The 23,425-nt window shown below is 48.8% G+C and overlaps 1 protein-coding gene across 2 annotated transcripts in view; it reads left to right on the forward strand.

The window, feature by feature from the left end:
• The window catches only part of LOC128847229 (butyrophilin subfamily 1 member A1-like), a 44,921-nt gene extending 22,577 nt beyond the window's left edge, over positions 1 to 22,344 (forward strand). For both annotated transcript variants that reach the window (XM_054046599.1, XM_054046598.1), the window contains exons 5-12: positions 3,065 to 3,346; positions 8,022 to 8,138; positions 11,153 to 11,185; positions 11,280 to 11,312; positions 14,105 to 14,125; positions 14,881 to 14,901; positions 15,005 to 15,031; positions 18,789 to 22,344. In XM_054046599.1, coding sequence (XP_053902574.1) covers positions 3,065 to 3,346; positions 8,022 to 8,138; positions 11,153 to 11,185; positions 11,280 to 11,312; positions 14,105 to 14,125; positions 14,881 to 14,901; positions 15,005 to 15,031; positions 18,789 to 19,348 — 1,094 coding nt within the window. In that variant the 3' untranslated portion in view covers positions 19,349 to 22,344. The remainder of the gene's footprint in view (positions 1 to 3,064; positions 3,347 to 8,021; positions 8,139 to 11,152; positions 11,186 to 11,279; positions 11,313 to 14,104; positions 14,126 to 14,880; positions 14,902 to 15,004; positions 15,032 to 18,788) is intronic.
• Positions 22,345 to 23,425: the final 1,081 nt, after the last annotated feature.

Consider the following 23,425-nt stretch of genomic DNA (forward strand, 5'->3'; position numbering starts at 1 on the left):
ACTTTAAGTGAGGAGTTACTGTATTTGTTGGGAGCTAATATGTAACTATAGAGTCCCTGTGGTCAAGATGGAGTCCGCTTATAAATACTGGAGCACAGTACGGTAACTCCCTTCCAACCCAGGGCACAGGTGATGCGTCAGGGGAGCATGCGGGGTCACGTACTCTCACTCAGATTTGCTGCCTGGCTTGTACTGAGCATGCTTAGTAACACTGCTGGAGCCAGCTGCCCTCACTCTGTCCCCCCCCGGCCCCACTGTCAGCAGGCATGAGTTATCCCAGCCCCAGGGGCACCTGTTTGAAATCCTCTGTCGTAAACGCACACACCAGAATTAAAAATTGTATGAAAGTGAATGTTTAAAATTAAATATTCATGAGTTAAGAGGGAAGGTACTGTACAGCTGGGCTTGGGTTATGAGGGATTACAGTTATCGGTTGCAAGGGTGAAGAGATACATATATATCACATAACCGGCATAGACTCAGATTGGGGTGCAGGAGTAGTGCACTGAATATAGGCCAAGACTGGGTATTACACAGAGTTCACTTTGTAACCCCAACAAGATCATTCCCTTTTGTAAAGTTACCAAACTTTGGTTACACAAGTACCCACTATAATTACATGTTGTTATAACTGCAGGAAAAGTTAGCGGGTTCAGTCTGGTTTGACAGTAGAACTCCCACCCATGGATAAAAACATGAGATAAATATGCACATTTGGACAGTCGTGGATGCCCATACCCTGAGTTGTTTGGAATAAAGACACCACAGTGTAATAAAGCTGTTAAAACTAAAACAATCTTTAGGTTCATAAGAGGACAAGCTGAGGGATAACTGAGACTCCTCAAATCTGAAAACAATCTTATCATGACATCCACACAGCAAATACTTTGCAAACAGCAGCAACAAAATTAGTATCAAACATACAGATTTCTTCAGTGCCAAATGGTTCACAGGCCACACACCCTCTGAATTTAAAACATACACTGCAGATTTGGCATTAATATGACCACCCTGCCCTGAGCTGAACCAGCAGCAAGCACCCAGCTCTTTGAATAGGCTGGTATCCTCCTTGTGGTTATCTTCTTGCTGCAATGAGTAAAAGTAGGCCTGAGTATATCAAGGCTCAGGGCAAAGATCTTCACCTCCCCTGTGGTGTGGCTGTCGCCCTCTGGATCTGGCTGAACTATGGGCTTGTCTACACTATCACTTACTTTGGTGTAACTTATGGGGGTGAATAACCCACACCCCTGAGTGACATAAGTACCCCAGCACTTATGTCGGTGTAAGACAGCACCATATCAGTGGGAGAGCTTCTCCTGCTGACATAGCTACAGCCTCTCATGGAGGTGGAGTTATTATGCAGACAGGAGAGCTCTCTCCCATTGGCATAGAGTGTCTTCACCTGACGCACTACAGTGGTGCAGCTGCATCAGCACAGCTGTGCCATTGTAGTGCTGCTAGTGTAGACCAGCCCTAACTGCAGAGTTTGGCGCCTTTTTTCTTTATACCTGGGAGTGGAATTGGCCCCACCCTTGGAGATGTCCTACCGAGCATGCTGTAAGGGCTCAAAAACTTTTCCTTTGTTTATCTACTAGTCCCCAGCTAGCTGGAGTCAGTGGACAGCGGCTCCACTCTTCTGGCAGGAACAAAACCACTATTGGCTACTACTGTTTAAAAGGAACAGGAGCAAAGGCACTGGGGGGGGAGGTTACATATAATTTTCACCTTAGGCCCATTAACCTCAGTTCTTGTCTGTGGCTCTTGGGCATTTCCCATGAGTCTGTTGGACCAAAGCCTTGTGAGTCCCACCCCTTCTGGGAGAGGACTCCTGAGCCTGTGCTCTTCTGGGCAAGAATCCAATCGGGAAGGCTCCAGACACCCGTCCCTTCTCTGTCTCTTCTTCTTGGTTGTTTCTCTCTTTACGAAATTTCCAAACACCCTAAGGGCCTCTCTGCACGCACACTGATCCCACAATAATGAAGTGAGTTTGAATTCACACCTTTGGTTAAGGCACAACATTCTTGTTTCAATTTTTAAAATTTCAGTTTAGCTCATCAGTAACAAAAATCCCACATGGGATCTGGTGTGGGAGGCATGACCGTAACCCTGCATTTCCTTGTTATCTAGTGTTTGTGTTTGTTTTGCTGAGTGTATTTCCTGGTGTTCAGAGGTTCCGAGGGTCGCAGGGAACCCCCACCCCCTATTCCCACCTCACCTCAGAATAAGGCCACTGCCAGTCACCAACTAGCCCCCACTCCCTGGGGCAGACTGCAGTATAGGCCATTCATCACTGGCAAGGTTGGGTTTGGACCTGCTGCCTCTGCCTACCCCTGGGCTGCCCTCTGCAACCCCCAGTACCCCTTGGCCTCCTATTAGGCCGCAGCCCAGGGTTTTCCAGGCTGGAGTTCCCTAGCCCTGCTCCACTCAGGTACTCTGCTCAGGTCCCTACAGCTAGAGAGAGACTGCTGAGCAGCTGGCTCCCAGCCTCTTATATAGGGCCAGCTGAGACCTGATTGGGGCGTGGCCCAGCTGCAGCTACTTCCCCAATCAGACTAGTTGCTTTTCCTTTGCCCCAGCCCTCTGCCAGAGCTGTTTTAAGCCCTTCCAGGCAGGAGCAGGGGGTCCACCCCGCTACATAAGGTTTTTTTATTAGTGAATTAATTTAAGGCTTGTCTACACATACATGTGCACTGGTTTCAATGCACGAGTGCAAACCTCTGTGTGGACACTATTAAATGAGTTTGGAAATGGCTTATATTGATTTATCTTGAGTCAATTCCTTCCTGATTTCAGAATGTCCATACAGGGATTTGCTCTTGATTAACTAAATCGTTTTAGCTAAAGTGGAGCAAGTTTGTGCATAGAACAGCCCTGACATTAACATTAACTTTACTTGCTGTGTATTAAATAGGAATCTGACCAGAGTAACTGACCAGCCGCACTCGTGGACTCACATTCGATTATTAATTTAATGGGAAATGGCTTTTGATAACAGTGTAATAAAACTTTTGGCTCATTACTGGGCACTGTAGGATTGTCACAAGTTCATTTATTTCTTCTGTAGGTTTGGGCTCTGCTCCTGCCATCTCTGTGGAGGGACATCAGGACGGAGGGATCCGGGTTGTGTGTCGATCATCCGGATGGTACCCACAGCCTGAGGCTCAGTGGAGAGATCTCCAGGGGCAGCTCTTATCATCAGCCTCTGAAAAAATATTCCAAGAGGCCGATGGCCTGTTTCAAACAGAGATTGCCATTGTTATAACAGAAGAGTCCAACCAGAAAGTGTCCTGCTGTGTCAGGAACCTCCTTCTCAACCAGGAGAGAGAGTCAGCAATTTCCATAGCAGGTCAGTGCCCATCAGTGCATGGATAGTGCATGAGACGCTGCAGACCTGGGCAGAGAGTATTTATCATTGTGTTTCCGGTTCATTGGCCTGGACCTTCAAGGTGCTGAGCACTTCTTGGAAAGTCCTGAGCAACTTCAATTCTCTTTGGATATGTCTACACTGTAATTCAAAACCTGTGGCTGGCCCGTGCCAGCTGACTCAGGCTAAGGTACTGTTAAGCTGTGGTGTAGATGTTTGGGCTTGGGCTGGAGACCAGACTCTAGGTCCCTGCGACGTGAGAAGGTCCCAGAGCCTGAGCTGGAAAGTCTCCACTGCAATTAAACAGGCCCTTAGCCCGGGCCCAGAGAGGCTGAGTCAGTTGTCATGGGCCAGCTGCAAGTACTAGTTACAGTGTAGACGTACCCGTCGACTCCAGTAGAAGCTGAGGGTGTTTAGCCTCTTGCAGGCTGGGATGCCATTGGCCAGATTTTCATAACAGCTCAGTACTCAGCAATCATCATCCTTCTCAGTGGGGCTGGGGGAGGGAACACTCTTTTGTTGTGGTAGTATAGTGAGGATTGTGTTGGAATTGCAAGCTATCACTTTAAGAGTGGGGGGTTTCCAGGTTCTGTTTGCAGGCTAGAGGGCTCTGTAGCAAAGCAGGGGAGCAGAATCAGGGCTTGTCTACAGGGACAGTTAGTTCACGGCGAGCTGGGGTGTAAATCTGCCTCTCACTAGCTTGCTGCGCACTAACTGTCTGTGTGGACCCTGCTACGTGCACTAACAATTCCATAGTGAGCTTTGATTTATCCTGCTTTGAAATGGGAACAAAGCAATGTGCACAAGCAAACTTTTAGTGCATGACTGCATAGTGCACACAACCAGTTAGTGCACAGCAGGCTAGTGCAAGGTGGATTTATACCCCAGCCTCCCGCACACTAACTGTTCATATATAGACAAGGCAACATAAAGCAAGGTGGCATGATTTGTGCCCACTGGCTTAGGGAGCAGCCCTCCCCCCACCCCCTGCCTCTGGTTTGGGTTCTTGTGTGTTAAGGTTCTGGACTAAGACAAAGTCGTATTACGCTGCAACCTTCCAGCAAGAGAGTATTTATGTTTGTGTCTAACTTCTGTGTGTGTGCTGTGACCATCACAGTTCTCAGTGGGCTTGAGGAGGGAATTCTCCTCTGTTCTCAGCAAGAGCAGCCGGGTGCTGAGTATTTATGAAAATCAGGCTAATGAAGTCATTTTTCCTGACTGGCACAAGAGAACTCTGGATATGGTCTGAACATTGCTACTCCGATTACATCTGAAACTACCACATCAGTGTAACAGCTGCACTGTGGGCCCTGTCCTGTACTTCAGACTCTGGCAAAGCTCCCTTTGCCTTAAAGGAGAGTTTTGCCCAAGTCAAAACTGAGAATCAGACTATAACTTATATTCAAATGCAAAAAAGACCATAAACACAGAGCTCCACAGCTAGGGTAACCCCGCTCGCCCTGTGAATGTATGTTGTGGTTTTTCATTTCACAATCACACAGTGGGCCTGATCCTTCCTTCCCTGCATAACCAAGTCGAGGGGAGTTTTGTGAGTGCTGGCAATAAAGGATCATGCCCAAAATATTCAGAAGCAAAATCTGACCTAAGAGCAGCTTAATAATACATAAAATCTGAAGTTTTTCTAAAAATTATCAAATAACTTTGTTAATACTGAATGACTATTTCATCTATGTAATAATAAGACGGTTGCATTTGTAAAGCACTATTGGTCTGAGATCTCAAAGTGCTGCACTGCTGACTAGTTTATGGTATGCCCAGTATTACTTGATTCGTATATTCATGGCATACACGTGGAGAGTTAGAAACAAAATATAAATACTTGTCCTGAAAGGTTGCAATGTAACTCTGCTTTATTTCTAAGAATCCAGAACTCTAACACACAGCAGCCAAATACAGAGAGAGAAAGCAGGCTGCTCCCTAAGGCAGATCTTTGCCTTCCTTGCTGTAGGCTGGCTCTTTGAAGACTGACTGCCAAGGCCTCAGATTACATGGTCCCTACAGAGCCCCCTAGCCTGCAAACAGCACCAAGAAACCCCTCAGGATTTAAAGTGGCAGCTTGTAATTGTTATATAGTTTTCAATACACCACAGTAATCACTTAACAAGGGCACTCTAGTCATCCATTGCTCTAGGTGCAGGGAGCAGGAATCTGGAGGACTTTTTACTTTGAATTTCCAGACTTGAGTTTTGTTTTTATTAAAATCCTTCATTAACATATTTTGGGCTAGACTCTCTCAAGTAGCTGAGCCACTCTGAGCTCAGGAGAACTGGGGGGGTCAGGAAACAGGTCACAAATCTCTGATTCTGAGGGTCAGTCTGCACTGGCCACAGCTTTGGGATCAATTAGGCAAGCCCAGGGAATGCTTGAACTTATATCAGTGGGGGATAGGTGTAGCGTAGCAGAGCTCCACCCTACCCCCAACACACCCTTTCCCATTAATTAACCTTCTTCAGTATATGCAGAAACAAAATCTTGTCTAAAAGCATCTTAAAAAAGTTCAGATTTTATGTATTATTATCTACCAAATAACTTGGTTAATACAGAATGAATATTTCATCACTATAATAATAAGGATGTTGCATTTGTCAAGCAGTATTCACTTGAGATCTCAAAGTGCTGCACTGCTAATTATCCTCAGTATTACGTGATCGTTATGTTCACAGCATACATGCAGAGAATTAGAAACAAAACGTAAATACTCTTCCTGTAAGGCTGCAATGTAACTCTGCTTTATTTCTGAGAATCCAGAACTCTAACACACAACAGCTAAATACAGAAAGAGACAAAGTAGGCTGCTCCCTAAGGCAAAAAGGTAGAACTCAACCCACCTTCCTCTAGGCTGTCTCTTTGAAAGCTGAATGCATAGGATTGACATTGGATGCATCCTACAGAGACCCCTAGCCTGCAAGCAGGACAAGGGAATCCCTCAAGATTTGAAGTGACAGCTGGTGATTTTTATAGTTTTATATACACCACACTAATCACTTAGGAAGTACCCTCTAGTCAGCCATTGCTCCATGGCCCAGAGAAGAGGACTCTGGAAGAACTATTTACTTTGACTTGCCAGGCTCAAGTATTGATTTTATTAAAATCCTTCATTTAACTATTTTGGGTCAGATCATCTCACTTGGCTGAGCCCCAGTCAGCACAGGAGAGTTTGGGGGGTGTCAGGAAACTGGTTACAATTCTCTAATTTTGAACGTCAGTCTGCACTGGCTGCAGCCTTGGGATCAGTTAGAGATCCTAGGGACTGCTTGAATTTATGCCAGTGGGAGATAGGTGTTGTGATGGGTTGGACTCCTTGGGAAGCCACCTCATGTGCTGAGATAAAACAGTCTACCCGTTCTGCTAGCATGGGCCCCTTTAAACTGTCTTGCTAAGCCAGGCTTTTAAAACTTCCTCCAACACACACACAGGCAGGGCCACACCCAGCTGCAGATCAGCACTGGGACGACTCAGTTTAAGGGACTTGCTCCAGTACTCAGATGTCCACCTCCCTTGGAGTACAGTCCCAAAGATATATTATGAAATTTGCCCCCTCCCTCAATGTGGAGAGAGGTGTGCACACGTCTTGCCATGCCCCCCCGATAGAAATTACAGAAACTGAGTTTAATAATAAACAAAACGAATGTTATTAACTATAAAAGGCAGATTTTACATGGTAAAAGGGGTAACAAACAGAACAAAGCAGATTACTAATCAAATTAAATCAAACACACAAACTAATCTTAATACACTAAAGAAACTGGTTACATGTAAGTTCTCACCCTAAATGTGGTTCTAATAATCTTCTTCACAGGCCAGACGCCCTTCCAGCCTGGGTCCAGTTCTTTCCCCCTGTTCAGTTGTTTCTAGCAGTCATCGTAGGGGAGAACTGAGGACCTGGATTACCTCACTCCCCACATTTAAATAGGATTTGCATAAGGCGGGAGTCCTTTGTTTCCTAGTTTGACCCCCCACCGCCCAGCTTCTCGTGGAAAAGTACAGAATTCAAGCTGGGTTCCAGTATCAGGTGACATGGTCACATGCCTCTGTAGGGCCCCTGTAGCCATTCTTCACAGGCTGACCCACAGGTTCATGGCAAGACTAAGCTCTTTTACAGTCCATTGTCTCTTGCTGATGGGCCATCAGCATTGTCGGGCTTTTCCCATTATTGTACCTGTAGTGTTGGCAGTGGGCGTCACCCAAAGTAGCATAGTCGAAATACAGATACATAGTTAATATTCCTAACTTCAGATATAGAAATGATACAGGCACACAAATTGGATAGTCACATTCAATAAATCAGAACCTTTCCAATGATATCTCACATGAGCCATCTTGCATCAAGTATATCTCATTTATGTCATATTAATAAGCATATTTTCATAAATAATATGGAATGACACATCACAGGTGTAGCATAGTAGAGCTGCACCCTACCCCCTCCTTACCCACAACAGCCCCCATTCCATTAATTAACCATGTTCAGTAACCAGGCTAAAGCTTGGACTTTCATTAGCTGAATAATAAAGCACAAAGGAGCCACATCTTACCGTGAGATTCTTTTAACTAGTCACAGAGTCACCACTGTCGCAGGGTCCTGCCTTCATTCTGCACGTGTTAGTACCCAAGTCAATGGCACTTTCTCTTGCAGAGCTGTTTTTCCCACGAGTCAATCCTGGGCTGGTGGCTCTGGGGATGATCCTGGCTGTCCTGGCTGTTCTCATTCCCCTGGCCAGTTACTGCTTCTGGAGGCAGCACAGAGCAAAAGGTAAATTAACAAGAGACAGGAATTTGGTGTGTGTGATAGAGATTGAAAACCAAAACCAAAAGTAGAGAGACTGGGATTAAGGGGCTTTGATTCAGTGTTTCTCAGGAGAGTGTCAGGCAATGGGAGTCAGGCTGAGGGTAAAGGGGGAGCTGAATAAATTATGGCTTCATATTTGAAATGTCAAGTGGGTTCCCCCCTTCAGATCTCACTCAAGGATCCCAATTGAATGTGATCCTGAACTGTTCCATGGGGATCGGCCTGGCTCAGTTTGAAAGACCCAGGTGAGGCTCAGTGAGCTGGGCTTGGAGCTCCAATATACGTAACGGGGCTCCTTGAAGGAAAACCAGGATGCAAAGTGTTTGTGTGGGTGGGTGGGTGGGGGGTACTTAGGGCCCAGTTCTGCCCTTCAGTTTTGCATGAACCCCCCTCCCCACACAGCATCTAGGTAAGTAGGAGCTGCAGATGTGCAAAGTAGTGGCTGTGGAAATGGAAAGGTTAGCAGTTACTTTTCTACTCTAAGATTTGCTCAGCCTGTGTTCCTGTTACAGGAACGGGGCAGTGACCTCTCTGTTGTAGTATAAGTGCTGAGCTGTAGTTTTCTTTTCCTTTTGGTCACAAAAGGCAGAAATTGTCCTTCAGTGATCTCTGCGTTTATAGGGAGCTGGGGTTTTCATAGCTGCCTAGGGGGTCTGAATGCCCAATTTTTATTTACAGTAATGGGCACCGAATGTGCAAACACCCAAGGCAGCTGTGAAAGTCCCACCCAGAGGGTTTTCTCACCTGAAGTGCTGTGAACTGTATGTAGAGATGTACCAGTGTCAGAAGAATTGGGAAGGGGAAATGTCTGTTAGAATGATTTCCCAGTGGGGACAGAAGCAGGTAATTCAGAGAAGCAGAGAGGAGCTGTGCTGTTTACTTGTGCTTTGTACTTGTGAAAGTTGGAACCGGATGTTGCACCTTTAGAACTGTCACCTACACACTCTGTCAGCACCAGGTGTGATCTGGTTTAGTTCACAGCTTTATGTGGGCTGAGTCCACAGTATTGCTGTCAAGGCTGATTCCCTACTCTGGCACTTCGAGTGCAGAAGGTGGGGGCCCGTAAGGATTCTAAAAATTAATACTGGCCACTCCAGGCTTGTATTAAACTCCCAAGGTTAGATGCTGCAACCACCCAAATGCAAAACCACTTGGAACCCAGGAAGGTGCACGTGGGAATTCCTTCCTGTGGGATACCCTCAAGCCCTTTCACTTCCCCCATCGCCAGGGAAGAGCTGAGAAAGGAAAATAAAGAAATCAACTGTTGCCACCAGCTAACGAAAAAGTCATGTGCACAAACCTCTTAAGACACAAAAATCCAAATCCTGTTCTTTAAAAAGGTATTTTTTATTAAAAACAAAAAGAAAGAAAATACATCTGAAAACTCAGGGTATTGCTAGATTTTAAAAGAGCAATTCCAAAAATTAAGCACCAAAAATAGTTTTCTTTGTGTTCAGTTTAAAGATTACAAGCAACAAAAGCATCTGGGTTAGCACAGAGGAATCCACAAGCCATAAGAAGTAAACAAAATAAACTTAATTGTGTCTTCCTACACATTTTCTGATCTACTTACATATCTGGGTTCCAAATAAGCAATTCTAGGTATCATTCTGATGATTTTCATACCTGGCCTTCAGCTTCTCACAGCATAACTGTTGCCCTGTTCCCCTCTTCTCCGGAGAACAACAACAGACAGACAAAGAGAAGTTTTTTTCCCAATTTAAAAAAGTTCTAGCCTTCCCATTGGCTCTTTTGGTCAGGTGCCCACTCACTTCCCTTTACCTATGCGTGCAGTCAAACTTTTTAACCCTTTACAGGTAAAGCAAGTAGAGAACAGCTACCATGAGGGAGACTATAGCTAACTGGCTGGCTGGGTATCCACAAAAGGGACCAACCCGCCCCCCCACCCCCCGCCGCCCATTTATCACAGTTGCCAACCCCAAATGTTCAAAAACCATGAATCAGGCTCGCCAACAATCAGGAGATTGGCTTTAAAATCATGGGATGATGTAAAAATAATAGATCTGGTGTTCTTTTTATTTGCCTTCTGCTTTTTGAGCCTTTAGGGTGCACTGGAGTCACATTTTGAACCTTTCTCCACAGCCACAAGGGCTAGAAACATACTCTCTTTTTAAGAAGGGAGGCTGAAATCATCACATCTCCACTTGACTCCAGGAGCTGGGGGTTTAAGGAAAACAATAATTATCATGAGACTCATGACAAAATCATGAGAGTTGGCAGCACTGATTAGGTGACAGGGATTAACTCATTTTGAGTGGTGTATAGAATTTGTCTATATGCCCAGAGAGAATTCTGTTGGGCTCATTTCCAAACACTAAACCATCAGAACAATTAACTGTCACTGTCTTGTTCCGTGGGCCTTTCAGAGAATTCTCCGCACCAGCTGCCCTGGTGAGCTGTGGCTGGGATGCTGTAATAACACAAACACACTCAGGATTTTCACGGCTGGTCTGATACGCTGCTCACACTGGGCACAAGATGCTCTCGCTCAGGCTGTGCTCAGCAGTGACTGGCAGACATGACGCGACCTCCATTTCCAGCAGTGTTGGTGCCCAGGGCTGACACCAAATGGACGAGCTCCACATGGGAAAGAGCTGATCTTAGAGGCGATGCCTGTAGGGGCCCATCCACACCCCCCTCCCTGGCTCACGCTGACCTGAGCACCCAGCTAAAGAAAGGCCTCTCCACCCCATTCTTAGCTGGGGCATCTCCCACTGAACCTGGCCTTACAGGGATCTGTTCCCATGTCTCATTAGGACCAGGAGGCAGGCACCATCCCCAAGATTAGAAGTTGGCCTGGGATGGGAGTGCAGGGACCTCCACAGACAGACCTATCTGTGTCTCTCCCTTTGTTCCTCTATTTCATGACTACAGAAGAGCTGCATTAAACAACAATAGGAATTTCACCATAAACATGATGGAATGAAATCTCACCTGTCCCCCTTTTCTCCCTCTAGAGACGCTGCGATCTGAACTGGAGAGCGAGAAAGGTCAGTGTCTGGGCCCAGTTACATTCACTGATGTAAGGGTTATTCCCATAAATATGACAGCAGAATATCACCTCTTCCCCTTTTCTCCCCATAGAGATGCTGCGATCTGATCTGGAGAGCGAGAAAGGTCAGTGTCTGGGGCCAATGGGGTAGGTTAAAGGAAAGGTTATACGAGAATGTTACCCAAAAATGTTGCAGGTGTAAAGATCATCACAGTTGGAGATTCCCCCCTCAGCCCTGGGGACCCGGCTGTGCCTGGAGGGCCCATAGGACGTGATGGCTCAGGCTGCATCTACAGAGCTGCGTGGGATGCAGCACCTCTGGTGGGCACACGCCCGAGCAATGGGGCGCGGTGCTGAGTGGGAAATCAGCAGAGCCCTTCCCTTCAGCAGGCGATGTGGGGGAAGGTATTTGCACAGAGACAATTCCAATGGGGAGGGAGGAAAGGGGGAGAGTAAATGTGTGTGCTGGAGAAAGTGCAAAACACCCGTGGGATGGAACAATTACAAATAACGTGCTGGTGTTTGAAGGGGTGATGGGGAATGTCTCCGTATCGGCACCAGAGCCCAAGCAGTGAGCTCAGGGCTGCTTGCGCTGACATAGACGGGCTCTGAAGGGGAAGGGGCCATTTGTCCTAAAACCCCTTGGAAATTACAGACACAGCACCCTGAGCCCAGGCCTGAGTAGCGCTAGCCCGGCCGGGCCAGAGTCATTGCTGGGGACTGTGAGACTTGTCCAGTATTTAATACAATTCCTCACATGTGATCCCCCCATGTTCTAACCTTTCCACGGCCATGTAATGAGGGAAGGGGCAGGATTTCACCCTCAATGACCGTGTGTGTGTGTGTGTGTGTATGTGTGTGTGTGTTCTGGTATCCAGGACCATGAGGCATTTCGTACTTGAGGGAAGGGAGGGAGAATGTATCTCCTCTCTCTCCCCTCCCTGTTTTAGCAGGCACAGAGGTCACACTGTATTTGGATTCAGAGAGGGGCCTGAATTCACTGTTCCTCACCCCAGCAGCCTTTGATGACAGGTATCTGCCCCTCTGCCATTGCCGCACTGCCGCCCTCCCCAGTACCTGTCCTCATCCAGCTGTGAGGGAGAAGCACATGAGCTGGATGTTTCTGCTAAAATAATCAGCAGTGAGAAAATTGCAAATGGTGACAATTAAATTGTCATCGATCAGGCCTTAGTGTCACCATCCCAACCCCACTGTGCTGCGTGTGAGCAGCAAACAGCGCTGCCTGCAGACTCAGGCAGATCTCAGTGGGCTGGAGCACAGCTTACACCGAGGTCACTTGCTCAATGCTACCTTCATACCCAGAAAGGCTGGGCACATTTTAATAAATGGAGGGTGAGATTTTCAACCCCTTCACGGTCAGTAAAATGACCAGAGCAGCATAAAAGGGCTCCAGAAGGCCTGGATCCAGCTGGTGGGGGGGATTCCTTCAGTGCAGGCAGTGCAGAGAACAGCTGCAGGCTGCCCCCTGAGGACCCACTCACAAGCCCTATTGAAGGGGTGTGTGGGAGATCAGCCTGGGAACAAGAGGTGGGTGTCAGGAGAGGGACCCAGGGCACAGTGCTGCAGAGATCCTGTGCCGTGCTGCTGCCCTTCACCCAGGGAAAGGCTGCCATAACTAAAGGCACAAGTTAACCAGAAAAACTCACTCCCATTACGGAATAAGAGCGCTGACGTGGGGCGTTGTACCGGTGTAACAAGAGCAGTTTAAATTCCCACCTTACCTTACACTGGTGTAACCTTCCCATACAGACAAGCCCTGAGTTACAGCGGAGGCTGCTTTGGGATCCGGAGCCCCCAGGATCAGGGGGATGCAATGTGGGCTTAGCCCTCCTGTGCCCCTGGGCTCCGGGTTCTGAGCACAGAATCTCACCCTGAGAGATCACGGAGCACAATTATGTGGCAATTCTGTAACTAGAGGGTTGCTTATTTCATTGCTTACATAGGCCCAGGGGTGCATCCAGCTGGGCTCACCCCAGCCGTCAAATGGGTCCCTTCCCCCCCCCCCCACTGTAGCTATAACCCGACTGATTTTCAAGAAAAGCAGAAAACTGGAAAAACTAATTTCCACGAAAATCAGGCTTTTCCGATTTCCCCCCATATCCGTAGGGTTCTGAGCAGGGTGGGGAGGCGAGGAGCCTGGCTGGAATATGGGGGTGAGGAGTCCACCTGGCAGGGCCTGGCTGAAGAGGAGGCAAGAAGCCCAGCTGGGGAGGGGGGTGACTGGAGTGGACTGAGGGGCCTGTTAAGCCTAACTCTGACCTCACCCTCACCTTAAACCTTTAGCCCACCTTAATTGATCACTCTCGTTATAGCTGGTATAGCAGCACCCATTTTTTCATGTTCTATGTGTATATATATCTTCCTACTGTATTTTCCACTCCATGCATCCGATGAAGTGGGTTTTAGCCCACCAAAGCTTATGCCCAAATAAATGTGTTAGTCTCTAAGGTGCCACAAGGACTCCTCGTTTTTGTTGTTGTTTTTTCCCCCTCACCCTGTATCTCGAGGGAATCAGGCTTTTACAAATTTCCAGTTTTCATGAAAATCAGGAGGGTTCTGCCCACTGATGCCTAGAGCACGCCCTGAAACACTGGAGCTGATGGGACGTGGTTTTCAAAAGTTATCCCATTACAGACAGACAGAAACGCCATCGAGTTCAGTGTGGGGCCTCCCTTCACTCGGCCAGAAGGGAAAGGAGACGGCCATTTACTCAGTGTTTTACCTGCACTAGGCCTTGTGTCCCCAGTATAATGCGGGCAGTGGAAATAGCTAGAGGCAGAGGGCCCCCCCCCCCCCGTCTGTTTTTCTACCAGCAGAAAAATGACTCCAATGAGTTTGCAATAATTGAGTTAAATCTTCTGCCTTGTAACATATCTCTCCTGTTATTCACTTCCAGCGGCACATCAGGCAGAGAAAGGTGAGGTCCCTTTGTTCATTTCACTGGGGACGGGAGGGGGAATCTCAGACTTTACAAGAAGTTTCATAGACCCTCTGGGCAACTCTCAGAGCCCTCGCTGTGAACAGAAAGTCAGTCTGGTTTGCGCAGTGCACAGACAAGCTCTGCCCCTCGTCCCTCACAGCACACAGAGCGAACAGACCCAAACCCCACTCACTGAACTCACAGGGGGTTTGTTGCTCCCACACAGCCGGAGGCGTGAGCAGGTTTGGGGTCACTCTGCGTGTAGCCAGCATTGTGCCCAGGCTGTGAGCTGGCTGTAGTAGTTCACATCCTCGGTGTAACCCTGTCAGGCCGATGGCAGCCAGGGACATGGTGACTGATGATGTCACCATGCTGCTTGTGACAGTGTCACTCTGCCTGTCTTCTCTCCTGTGCTGATTGGCTGACAGCTCCAACCCCCTCCCACCCAGTCTTGTCACCCCAACCTCACTCCACCCCCTGTCCCCCTCCCCCATCCCTTTCCATGTAGCTCGTCCCCTCCCCCCTGCACAGCACAGTGTGACTGTTAAATGGTGGCACTGATGTTTCACTTGCACCATCGCTCTGCTTGTGTGTTCTGCCCCTTCCCTGCCCTGTGCCTGTCTTGTCCGGTTAGACTGTGAGCTCTTCAGGGGAGGGATTGGCTACTCCTCTGTGCTTTAAGGTCTTTTTGACTCGCTTCTCTTCTGCAAGGTAATGTGATATTGACTCATTTCTCTTTATTTTATTTTTAGACAAACTCCAGGCTGAGCTCAGTAAGTTCCATTCCCCCGTGTATCATCCTGTGTGACATTGTCTCCTGCTCAGCGTGTCAGTGTTCAGGGATGTTCTCACCCCTCTGTCTGTGTTTGGTTGCAGGGTGGAGAAGCGCCCAAATCTTCGCAGGTACTGTACATACCACTGATGTTTTATCCATGGTGAGATCCACCTCCCCCTGGGAGCTCTCTGCTCCTTTCCCTGCACAAAGCATTTTCCTATGACATTCAATAGGCTAGAAACAGCAATGTCACTGGGGTGGATGGAAAGGGGCAGACAAAACCCAGGTTTGTTGCAGAGCAGGGACCTGCCCCCTTTGGGACAGGGCTGATTAGTGAGGAAATGCTGCCCCCTGGTGTCACCTTTGCAGGGGTACCTGGGATCTGCAGGATGGACATTCTTATCTGGCCATAACTGAACTGAACTGCCAAGCTCTCTCCTCCCAGCAGCAGGATCAGGCCAGGCTTTAGCCACAATTTCCTTCTAGCGTAACAGGCCCAGACAGGAGCTGTTCAGTGTCTGGATTTGGGGGGAGGGAGGCCCTGTCCCCACTGCAAGAGCAGACAGGTTTTTATAACCAGCTTGTGACACTCCCCTGACCCAGTGACAACAAGTTGTGCCGACACGGCAGCTTTTCTGCCTGACAGCCGACGCTGAGCTGTGTATGTGCATGGGGGTTGACTTTTGGTTTTGCCGGTGGGTGCCCCATCCTTGCTCCGCCCCTTCCCCAAGGCCCCGTCCTCACTCTACCCCACTCTGCCCCTTCCCCTTAGGTCCTCTCCCCTGAGCATCTCCTGCCCACTGCTCACTCCTTTCTGCCCCCTCCTGCCTTGAAGGCAAGGTGTGTGTGTTTGGGGGGGCTCAGCCTCCCCCAAAATTGGCAATTTTCAGCATATTTATAAACTTCTTTCATATTCTATTATTGAATGTGAGTCTGTCACTGGCATCTTAACAATGTCATCATTATTAAAATAGTAACGAACTACATCATTACATTATCATGAATTACAGTGTATTAAACTCATTACACTCGGCTACACGCTGTCTTCACTAACACCCCAGTGTAAAGTCATTATGTTCGCTCTGGGCTTCACACCGGCTTAGGGCCTGTGTGGGAGCTGAGGCCATGGATGGCTGTGGGAAGAAGGTGGATGGGAGGCACAAGCAGTGGGGAGTCTTTCCCCTCTCCCTGCCCCTTCTCCTCCCTCTTGTTTCTTCTCTAAGTCCTTGCTCCCTCCCCTTCCTGATGTTTCCCCCTTCTTGCTTTTCGCTCATGTCCCATTTCCCATCTCTCTCTACTCTCCACCTCCTGGTGGCTCTGTCTAGTGCCCACTCCCACCCACACACTCAAAGTGGCAGAGGAGGTTCCCCCTCCTCGGGTAGGAAGGGTGGCTTAATGGTTAAGGCACAGGCCTTGGGCTCAGGTGTCCTGGGTTTGGTTCTCTGCTCTGCCACAGACTCCCTGCTTAGCCTTGGGAAAGTCACTTCACCCCTTGGTGCCCTAGATCCCACCTGCCAAATGGGGCTAATGCTGACCCTGCCTCCTAGGCTAAATCCATTCATGGCTGTGTGGTGATGGGGAAATGGAGATACCAAAGTGAATAGATTTGGCTGAATTTCTCCACAGCAGGAGAGTGAGAGCCAGCTCCGCATGGGGGACGTGAGAGAGAGGGGCTCAGGGCAGCTCCTCACAGAGTGGGGTCAGGGCTTCAGCCCTGCAGCTTCTGCCACTAGGGTGCCGGGGCTCCCGACCCGGGGAATTCAGCCCCACATCTTCTGCCAGGGTCCAGGGCTTCTCCTCCCCCCTCCCGCCCCCAGCATGGCTCCTGCTGGGGTCGGGGGCTTCTCCTCCCTCCTCCTTCCTCTCCCAGCAGCGCGGTTCCTGCTGGGGTCTGGGGTTTCTCCTCTCCCACCAGCGCAGCTCCTGCCAGGGTCCGGGGCTTCTCCTCTCCCTAATCCACCACTACACCGAGCCCTAGCCTAGCTGGGCTCCCTTGGGTCACCTGATGCCTGCTGTTGCCGGAGTCGAGCCTGGCTGGCAGGGAGCAACCATACACATGGACGCCATGGCCATCAGGCCAAGAGGTGTGGGGTAGCCCCAGGTGAGCAGGGGCTGATAGCCCCACAATCCTGCCCACGCCTAACCCTAAGGCTTTTTTTTTTTCTGAGACTCACTCAGCCCCTCCTGGAGCAGGGAGGTGAGAAACAGCTGATCTGAGCCTGCCTGCCAAATAGCTAATCGCAGCTGCGCGCAGGCTGCCCCTAGGAAACAGCTCATCTGCTGAGGCACCCGCAAAACACTTGATCCCTGGCTGCCAACAGCGGGTCATCCCAGTGAATGCTGAGCACCCCCTATTTTTTTCCCGTGGGTGCTCCAGCCCCAGAGCACACATGGAGTCGGTACCTGTGTGTGTGTGTTTGCTCCCAGCCTGCTGCCTGACTCTGTGTGTGCCCTGGTGCACGCTGGGAGTCTGGGCAGCTCCAGCTCCAGCTCCAGGGGCTGTGTGCACATGTTACAGCACCACTGGCCCAGGTGTCCATGCACCGCAGGGCAGCCTACCAAACAAAGCTGGGAGGGAGCGGGGAGCCCAAGACAGTTACACAAACACGGTTAGGGGTCCTGTTAGGGTCATCACCTCTGCTCCACATACAGCACCTGTCCCCCCACCCAGAGCACTGTGTCCCCATCCCACCCCCGGGAGAGGGCACCAGCCCCTGCAGGCTCCTGTTCATTTGGCTGCCCCAGACACCAACTTCACCAAGTAGGACATGGCACTAAATCTACCCCGCTGCCCCCGGCGGTGACCCTCAGAGCCAGTACCTCCCTCACCCCCCACTCTGCCCCCTTGCCCTCCTTGCATCTGCCCCTCTGCTTGACCCCCCCCAAACCGCCTGGGGTCTGCCCCTTCCCACCATCTCCCTCTTGATGCCCACTCCTCCCCTCACTCCCCCCATTCCCCTCTGGTGCCTGCCCCACCCCTCACTGCCTTTGTCACCGGTCACCTGCGCCTTCCGCCGGCCCCTCCTTTGCCCACCTCATGCTTCTTCCCTCGCTCCCCTCTAGCCTCCTGGGGCCAACCCCTCCTTTTTCACCCCCTCTGCCTCCCTGGTGCCTGCCCCTCCATTCACCCCTTGTGTCCACTGGTGCAACCCCCTTCCCTCTGCCTCCCCTGTGCCCCAGTGCCTACCCCTTCTCCTGCCTATCTTTGCCCTCCTGGTGCCCACCCCTCCCCTCTCTCCCCCTAGGCACCAGCCCCTCCCCCCACCCTCTACCCCCCCTCCATTCCTCTCCTCACCCCACTCTGTCCCCTGACACCAGTCCCTCCCCTCTCCCGGCTCTGCCCTCCAGTGACTGCCCCTGCCCTAGCCACCTCCTCTCCCCCAGGTTCCTGCCTCACTCTGTCCCCCTGGCACCTGCCCATTCTCTTCTCCCCCCCTCCCACCATGCTCCTGATGCCTGCCCCACTCCTCATCCTCCCACCCCTGGCACCTGTCCCTCCCCTCAACTCTGATCTGCCCCTCTGGAGTCCACCCCTCTCCTCATTTCCCCTGTCCCTTGGAGCCCCCCACATTCCCTTACACCCCCTTCCCCCTGCTATCCCCTTCCTTTGCTTCCCCGTGCCCCCTGGGGTCTGTCCTCTTCTTCTTGATGTCCACCCCTCCCCTCATCCCCTGGAACCTGCCCTTCCCTTCTCCATCCCTCTGCTCTCCACCTTCCTGTCAGTCCCCTGAACTTTTATCTCATGGGCAGACAGGGCCCTGACTCTCCTTAAAAAGCAATACCCCCCCCCCCCGCCCAGTGATTAATGGGGACACAGATTAATTTACTGTTGATCCCAGTGACAAGCCCCTGGCCCTGGCCCTGACTCTGTGATTCTCTCCCCAGTGGATGTGACTCTGGATCCAGACACGGCAAATCCCAACCTCATCCTGTCTGAGGATCGGAAATGTGTGAGATGTGGAGACACACGCCAGGATCTGCCCAACAACCCTGAGAGATTTGATCCTTGTCCCTCTGTCCTGGGTGCTGAGGGGTTCACGGGTGGGAGCTGTTACTGGGAGGTGGAGGTGGGAGACAAGACGAGATGGGATCTGGGGGTTTGTAGGGAATCTGTGAGTAGGAAGGGATGGGTCACAGCCACACCTGAGGATGGGTTCTGGGTTGTGTGGCTGAGGGATGGGGAATACAAGGCTCTCACCTACCCATGGACCCCGCTCCGTGTGAAGGTCAGGCCCAGGCGGGTGGGGATTTTCCTGGACTATCAGGTGGGCGAGGTCTCGTTTTACAATGTGACTGACAGGTCCCATCTCTTCACTTTCACTGGCACCTTCTCCGGGACGCTCCGCCCTTATTTCTATGCTGGTGTCAACACTTCGGGTACAAACGCGGCTCCCCTGAAAATCTGCCCAGTCCCAGCTCAGAATGGAGGCAATCTCTGTCCCTGACAGCAACACCTGCAGCACAGTCTGTCCTATCGCAGCACCGCTGCTCTTCTCGCCCTCCCCTCCCCAAGTGGGGGAGGCCAGTTACTGCCAGTAACTGGACTTTTTGTGCTGACCTGGCGCTGCCAGTTTCCCTTTTCAACTGGTGGTTCCAGTTGAAAACTGGACACCAGGCAACCCCTAACCCTCACCTTTCCCTGCCCCCTGCCCCAGGGGTAGCAGATGGGGGTGGACGGGGGTGGACTTTTGTCAGAATTTTGTACCCCTGAGCAGAGTATCGGAGGCATATCACATGGCATTGCTAGGACTACTTTTTGTTTTAAACGTGATGCGTTATGAACATTTTCAACGTAATAATTCAGTTTTGAAGATTTATTCACACTGTGCCATCCATGGCATGTGCCCTAAACTTACCTTGATTATTTGAAAATAAATACCCTACAATTATCTTTTGATGGATTCATTTGTGGTTTTTATCCAGTCTGCTGGTGTCTAGGTGGCATGGGCTGCTGAAACTATTTTTCCTAGACAATTTTCCCCTAAACTTTCTTTCAGAAATATCTGTGTTCCTTTCCCTATTTTTCACTGACTTACGTGTAATTACTGTGGTTTCTTATCCAATCTTATTGTGTTATTATATGGGAAAATATGTTGGCAAATATGTTAACATACCACATGGTTTTTACTCTCTGACAAGACATAAAAATGTGTTGTCACTCACAATTTACAGCATGAAGTGTCAGTAAGAGATTGCAGGCAATGTTCATTTTTAAATTTCTAACTATGAATGGGCTCCCCCATCAGTTCCTGCAACCCTGGGCTGGCAGAGCTCTTTGTGAATTAAGCAGCAGGCGGTCTGCCAGGGAACTTCCACCGTGTCTCTTTATGACTTTTTATGGTGCCTCACAACATAGCAGCAGTTACGAGGAGCCCCCTTCCTGCTCCCTGGTTCAGACTTTTATACTGCTGCTTTCTTCTCAGCGCTGAGCTAGTGACCTCATCCCTACAGGTGCCAGTGATCCCCTCTGCCCTTCCAAACCCAAACTGCTCAGTCCTTCCTACTCTAACTGCTCCCGGTGCCCTGGGTGTGCTCAGTGACCAGGGTTCTGGCTTCCAAAGGGCTCAGTTTGTAGTCGCTAAATGCCCCCTGTCACACGGCCATGGTTGTGTAATTGGCAATATAGTGAAAATAACACCAAATGTAAACTGTTACCTTATTATTCAATTCAGAACCTAGATCTGCCAGGATCTGCTCTGGACAGTCATGTTGATATATAATTTTACATGTCTTCTTCTCCCCCTCATATGCTGTCATAGATCTAAGTGGAAATTCTTCTAACTCTTTTGAAAAATCATCTGTAGCTGTCAGTACAAACTGGTATCGCTTCTGTGGTACTGGATAGAGCCCGATTCAATCTGCTCCCAGGAATTTCCAGAGTTTGGCAACCTATGTGCAAGAACACAGGCTAGAGTTCTCATTTTAATCTTTCCTGTGACATTTTTATTATAATCCCATATATAGTAAGCAAAGTAAATGTTTTAATGTGGTTGTGATGTTCCCCTCTGGTGTTATCTGGACCAGTGATATACTAGGTCACTCCAATCCTTGACTCTGGGAGCCAGCCTTACCCTGCTCTGCTGTGAGAACCCCCACTCCTGGGCGGTTCATGCACAGCCTCTGGCATGTAAACTGCTCCTTGGATTGTGCAACCAAATGACACTAGCCAATATCTCCAATCCCAGATGCAACCCTAGAAATCTCCGTCTTGCAGTGTCCAGTTATGCCCACTGGACGCGGAAAGCTTATATGAGCTCGTCAATTTAACAAAGCAATTGATATGTACCAGGCTTATTATCCCAAGGGGAGTCTCTGACATGCTTCAAACCAAATGCACTGCTTCAGGTAGAACAAACAAACAGATGTATTAACTACAAAGATAAATTTTAAGTGATTGTAAATCAAAGCATAACAAGTTGGATTTGGTCAAATGAAATAAAAGCAAAATGCATTCTAAGCTGATTTTAACACTTTCAGCGCCCTTACAAACTTAGATGCTTTTCACCACAGACTGGCTGGTTGCCCTTCAGCCAGGCTCTCCCCTTTGATCAGCGCTTCAGTCACGTGGTGGTGATGTCTGTAGATGGAGGTGGAAGAGAGAGAGGAAGAGCATGGTAAATGCCTCTCCCTTTTATCATGTTCTTTCTTCCCTCTTGGCTTTGTCCCCCACCTTTCAGGTGAGCATTACCTCATCGCAGTCCCAAAGTGACCAAATGAAGGGAGGTGACTCAATCCAGAGTCCAACAAATCCTTTGTTATTGCCTAGGCCAGTGTCCTTTGTTCCTGTGAGGCTGGGCTGGGTTTGTCCCATACATGCCCTGATGAGGTGTGAACCCCCTCTGCTCTTGGGGAGTTTTTGCATGGTCTTGCTTTAAGACACGAGGACACATTTTCAGCCTCATAATTATATATACATGAAATTACAACCTATAACATTACTATGACAACAATTACTATAACATTACCATAACAACAGTTCTCAGTATACCATGAGCCTTTCAAAGACACCCAACATGACAAACCTTTCCTTAGATACCCCACAATCATAAGGATTAACATGGGAGTGTAGGGTGTTCCCATGAGGTACAGAACATCACAGTGGTTTCTATAATAGTTGATGTCTCCATATAATCAGAATCTAACTTTTGGTGTTTTTCAGAAGTAAATAAATACAGGCCAAACTTCTGCAACTGAAAACTTGCATAAATACACTGTCAAGTAGGTTATTAAATTGGGCCTCTGGTGCATATTTTTTAGTCTTTAACTTAAAGGCCATGATTTTGTTTTATTTATATAGCTATTTTCAGTATGTCACATTTTGGTGTGTTTACTAGCTTGAGTTGTTAGAAAGGATGAGAAAATAAATGTACTACAAGGGCAGTGTTAATTTTCTTGTTATTTGATTTCATATTAAATAAACATCTTAAGATGGGCACCTTAATTTTCCTTTGTTTTAATATTCTTGATTTTTAATTTGTACTGGTGGCGCACATCCGCACATTACCTCGATATTGGTGCTGCACATACCAAAATTTATTCTGCACATGGGTGGAAAATATTAGAGGGAACATTGCTTGGAACCCTCTTTTATGTTGTAATTTTGACTTCACCTAACTGTCTATGCATGTGTATGAAGGTGTCCCCTGCCTTTTCCTTATCTGTATTTCCATACTCCATAAATATTGGGGGGCCCATTTTTCCTATGTTATTTGTGGTTCCTCTTATTTTCATTAGCATCTATGCATAACATGTACACTGCAGTCAGGATATGTGTTATAAACAATGTTACAATAAGGTATCTCATGATCTTGAACAGTATATTGCGTTTCATTTTCTGCAACATCACCTGTTGGCACATCTTTCCAGTAGTCTTGTGACCTTACTGGCATAGGGTCATTCTTTGGTCACTCACTTATGTCAGGCATTCTTAAGCCTATGGCTTCATATGGCTGAGCTGAAATATTACAGGCCTAGGCCTTGCATTTCTGCTGTGCTTTACTTATATTCCTAATGCATACTGATCACTCCTAAATACTTATCAACCTTATACTTCTATTATCCTACAACTGAAATCTATTTAGCATACATTAGTTCTTCTTCGAGTGATTGCTCAGGTGTATTCCACAGTAGGTGTGTGTGCTTGCCACGTGCACTGGTGCTGGAATTTTTTCTCTTAGCAGTACCCATGGGGGGGGGAGCACCGCGGCGACCCCTGGAGTGGCACCTCTATATCACGCTATAAGGGGAGCTGCACACTCCCCCACCCTCAGTTCCTTCTTGCCGCTAGTGAAGGTAGTCGGAACTTCGTGCTCCAGCCTAGCTGTAGCTCTTCTAGTTAGCCTTAGTAGTACATGTCTTCTTCAATAGTTGAATAGCTTCTTTAGTTAGTTGCTGGGCTTGGGGCATGCCCCGTGCCCCAGGCTTCAAGTCGTGCGACTCTTGTCGCAGTTCTATGCCAAGAAGCGACCCACACACTCAGTGTCTCCGCTGCTTGGGTGAGACCCACGTAAGTGAGTGCTGTA

Source organism: Malaclemys terrapin, chromosome 13, assembly GCF_027887155.1.
Source record: "Malaclemys terrapin pileata isolate rMalTer1 chromosome 13, rMalTer1.hap1, whole genome shotgun sequence".
In the NCBI taxonomy this organism is placed as follows: Eukaryota; Metazoa; Chordata; order Testudines; family Emydidae; genus Malaclemys; species Malaclemys terrapin.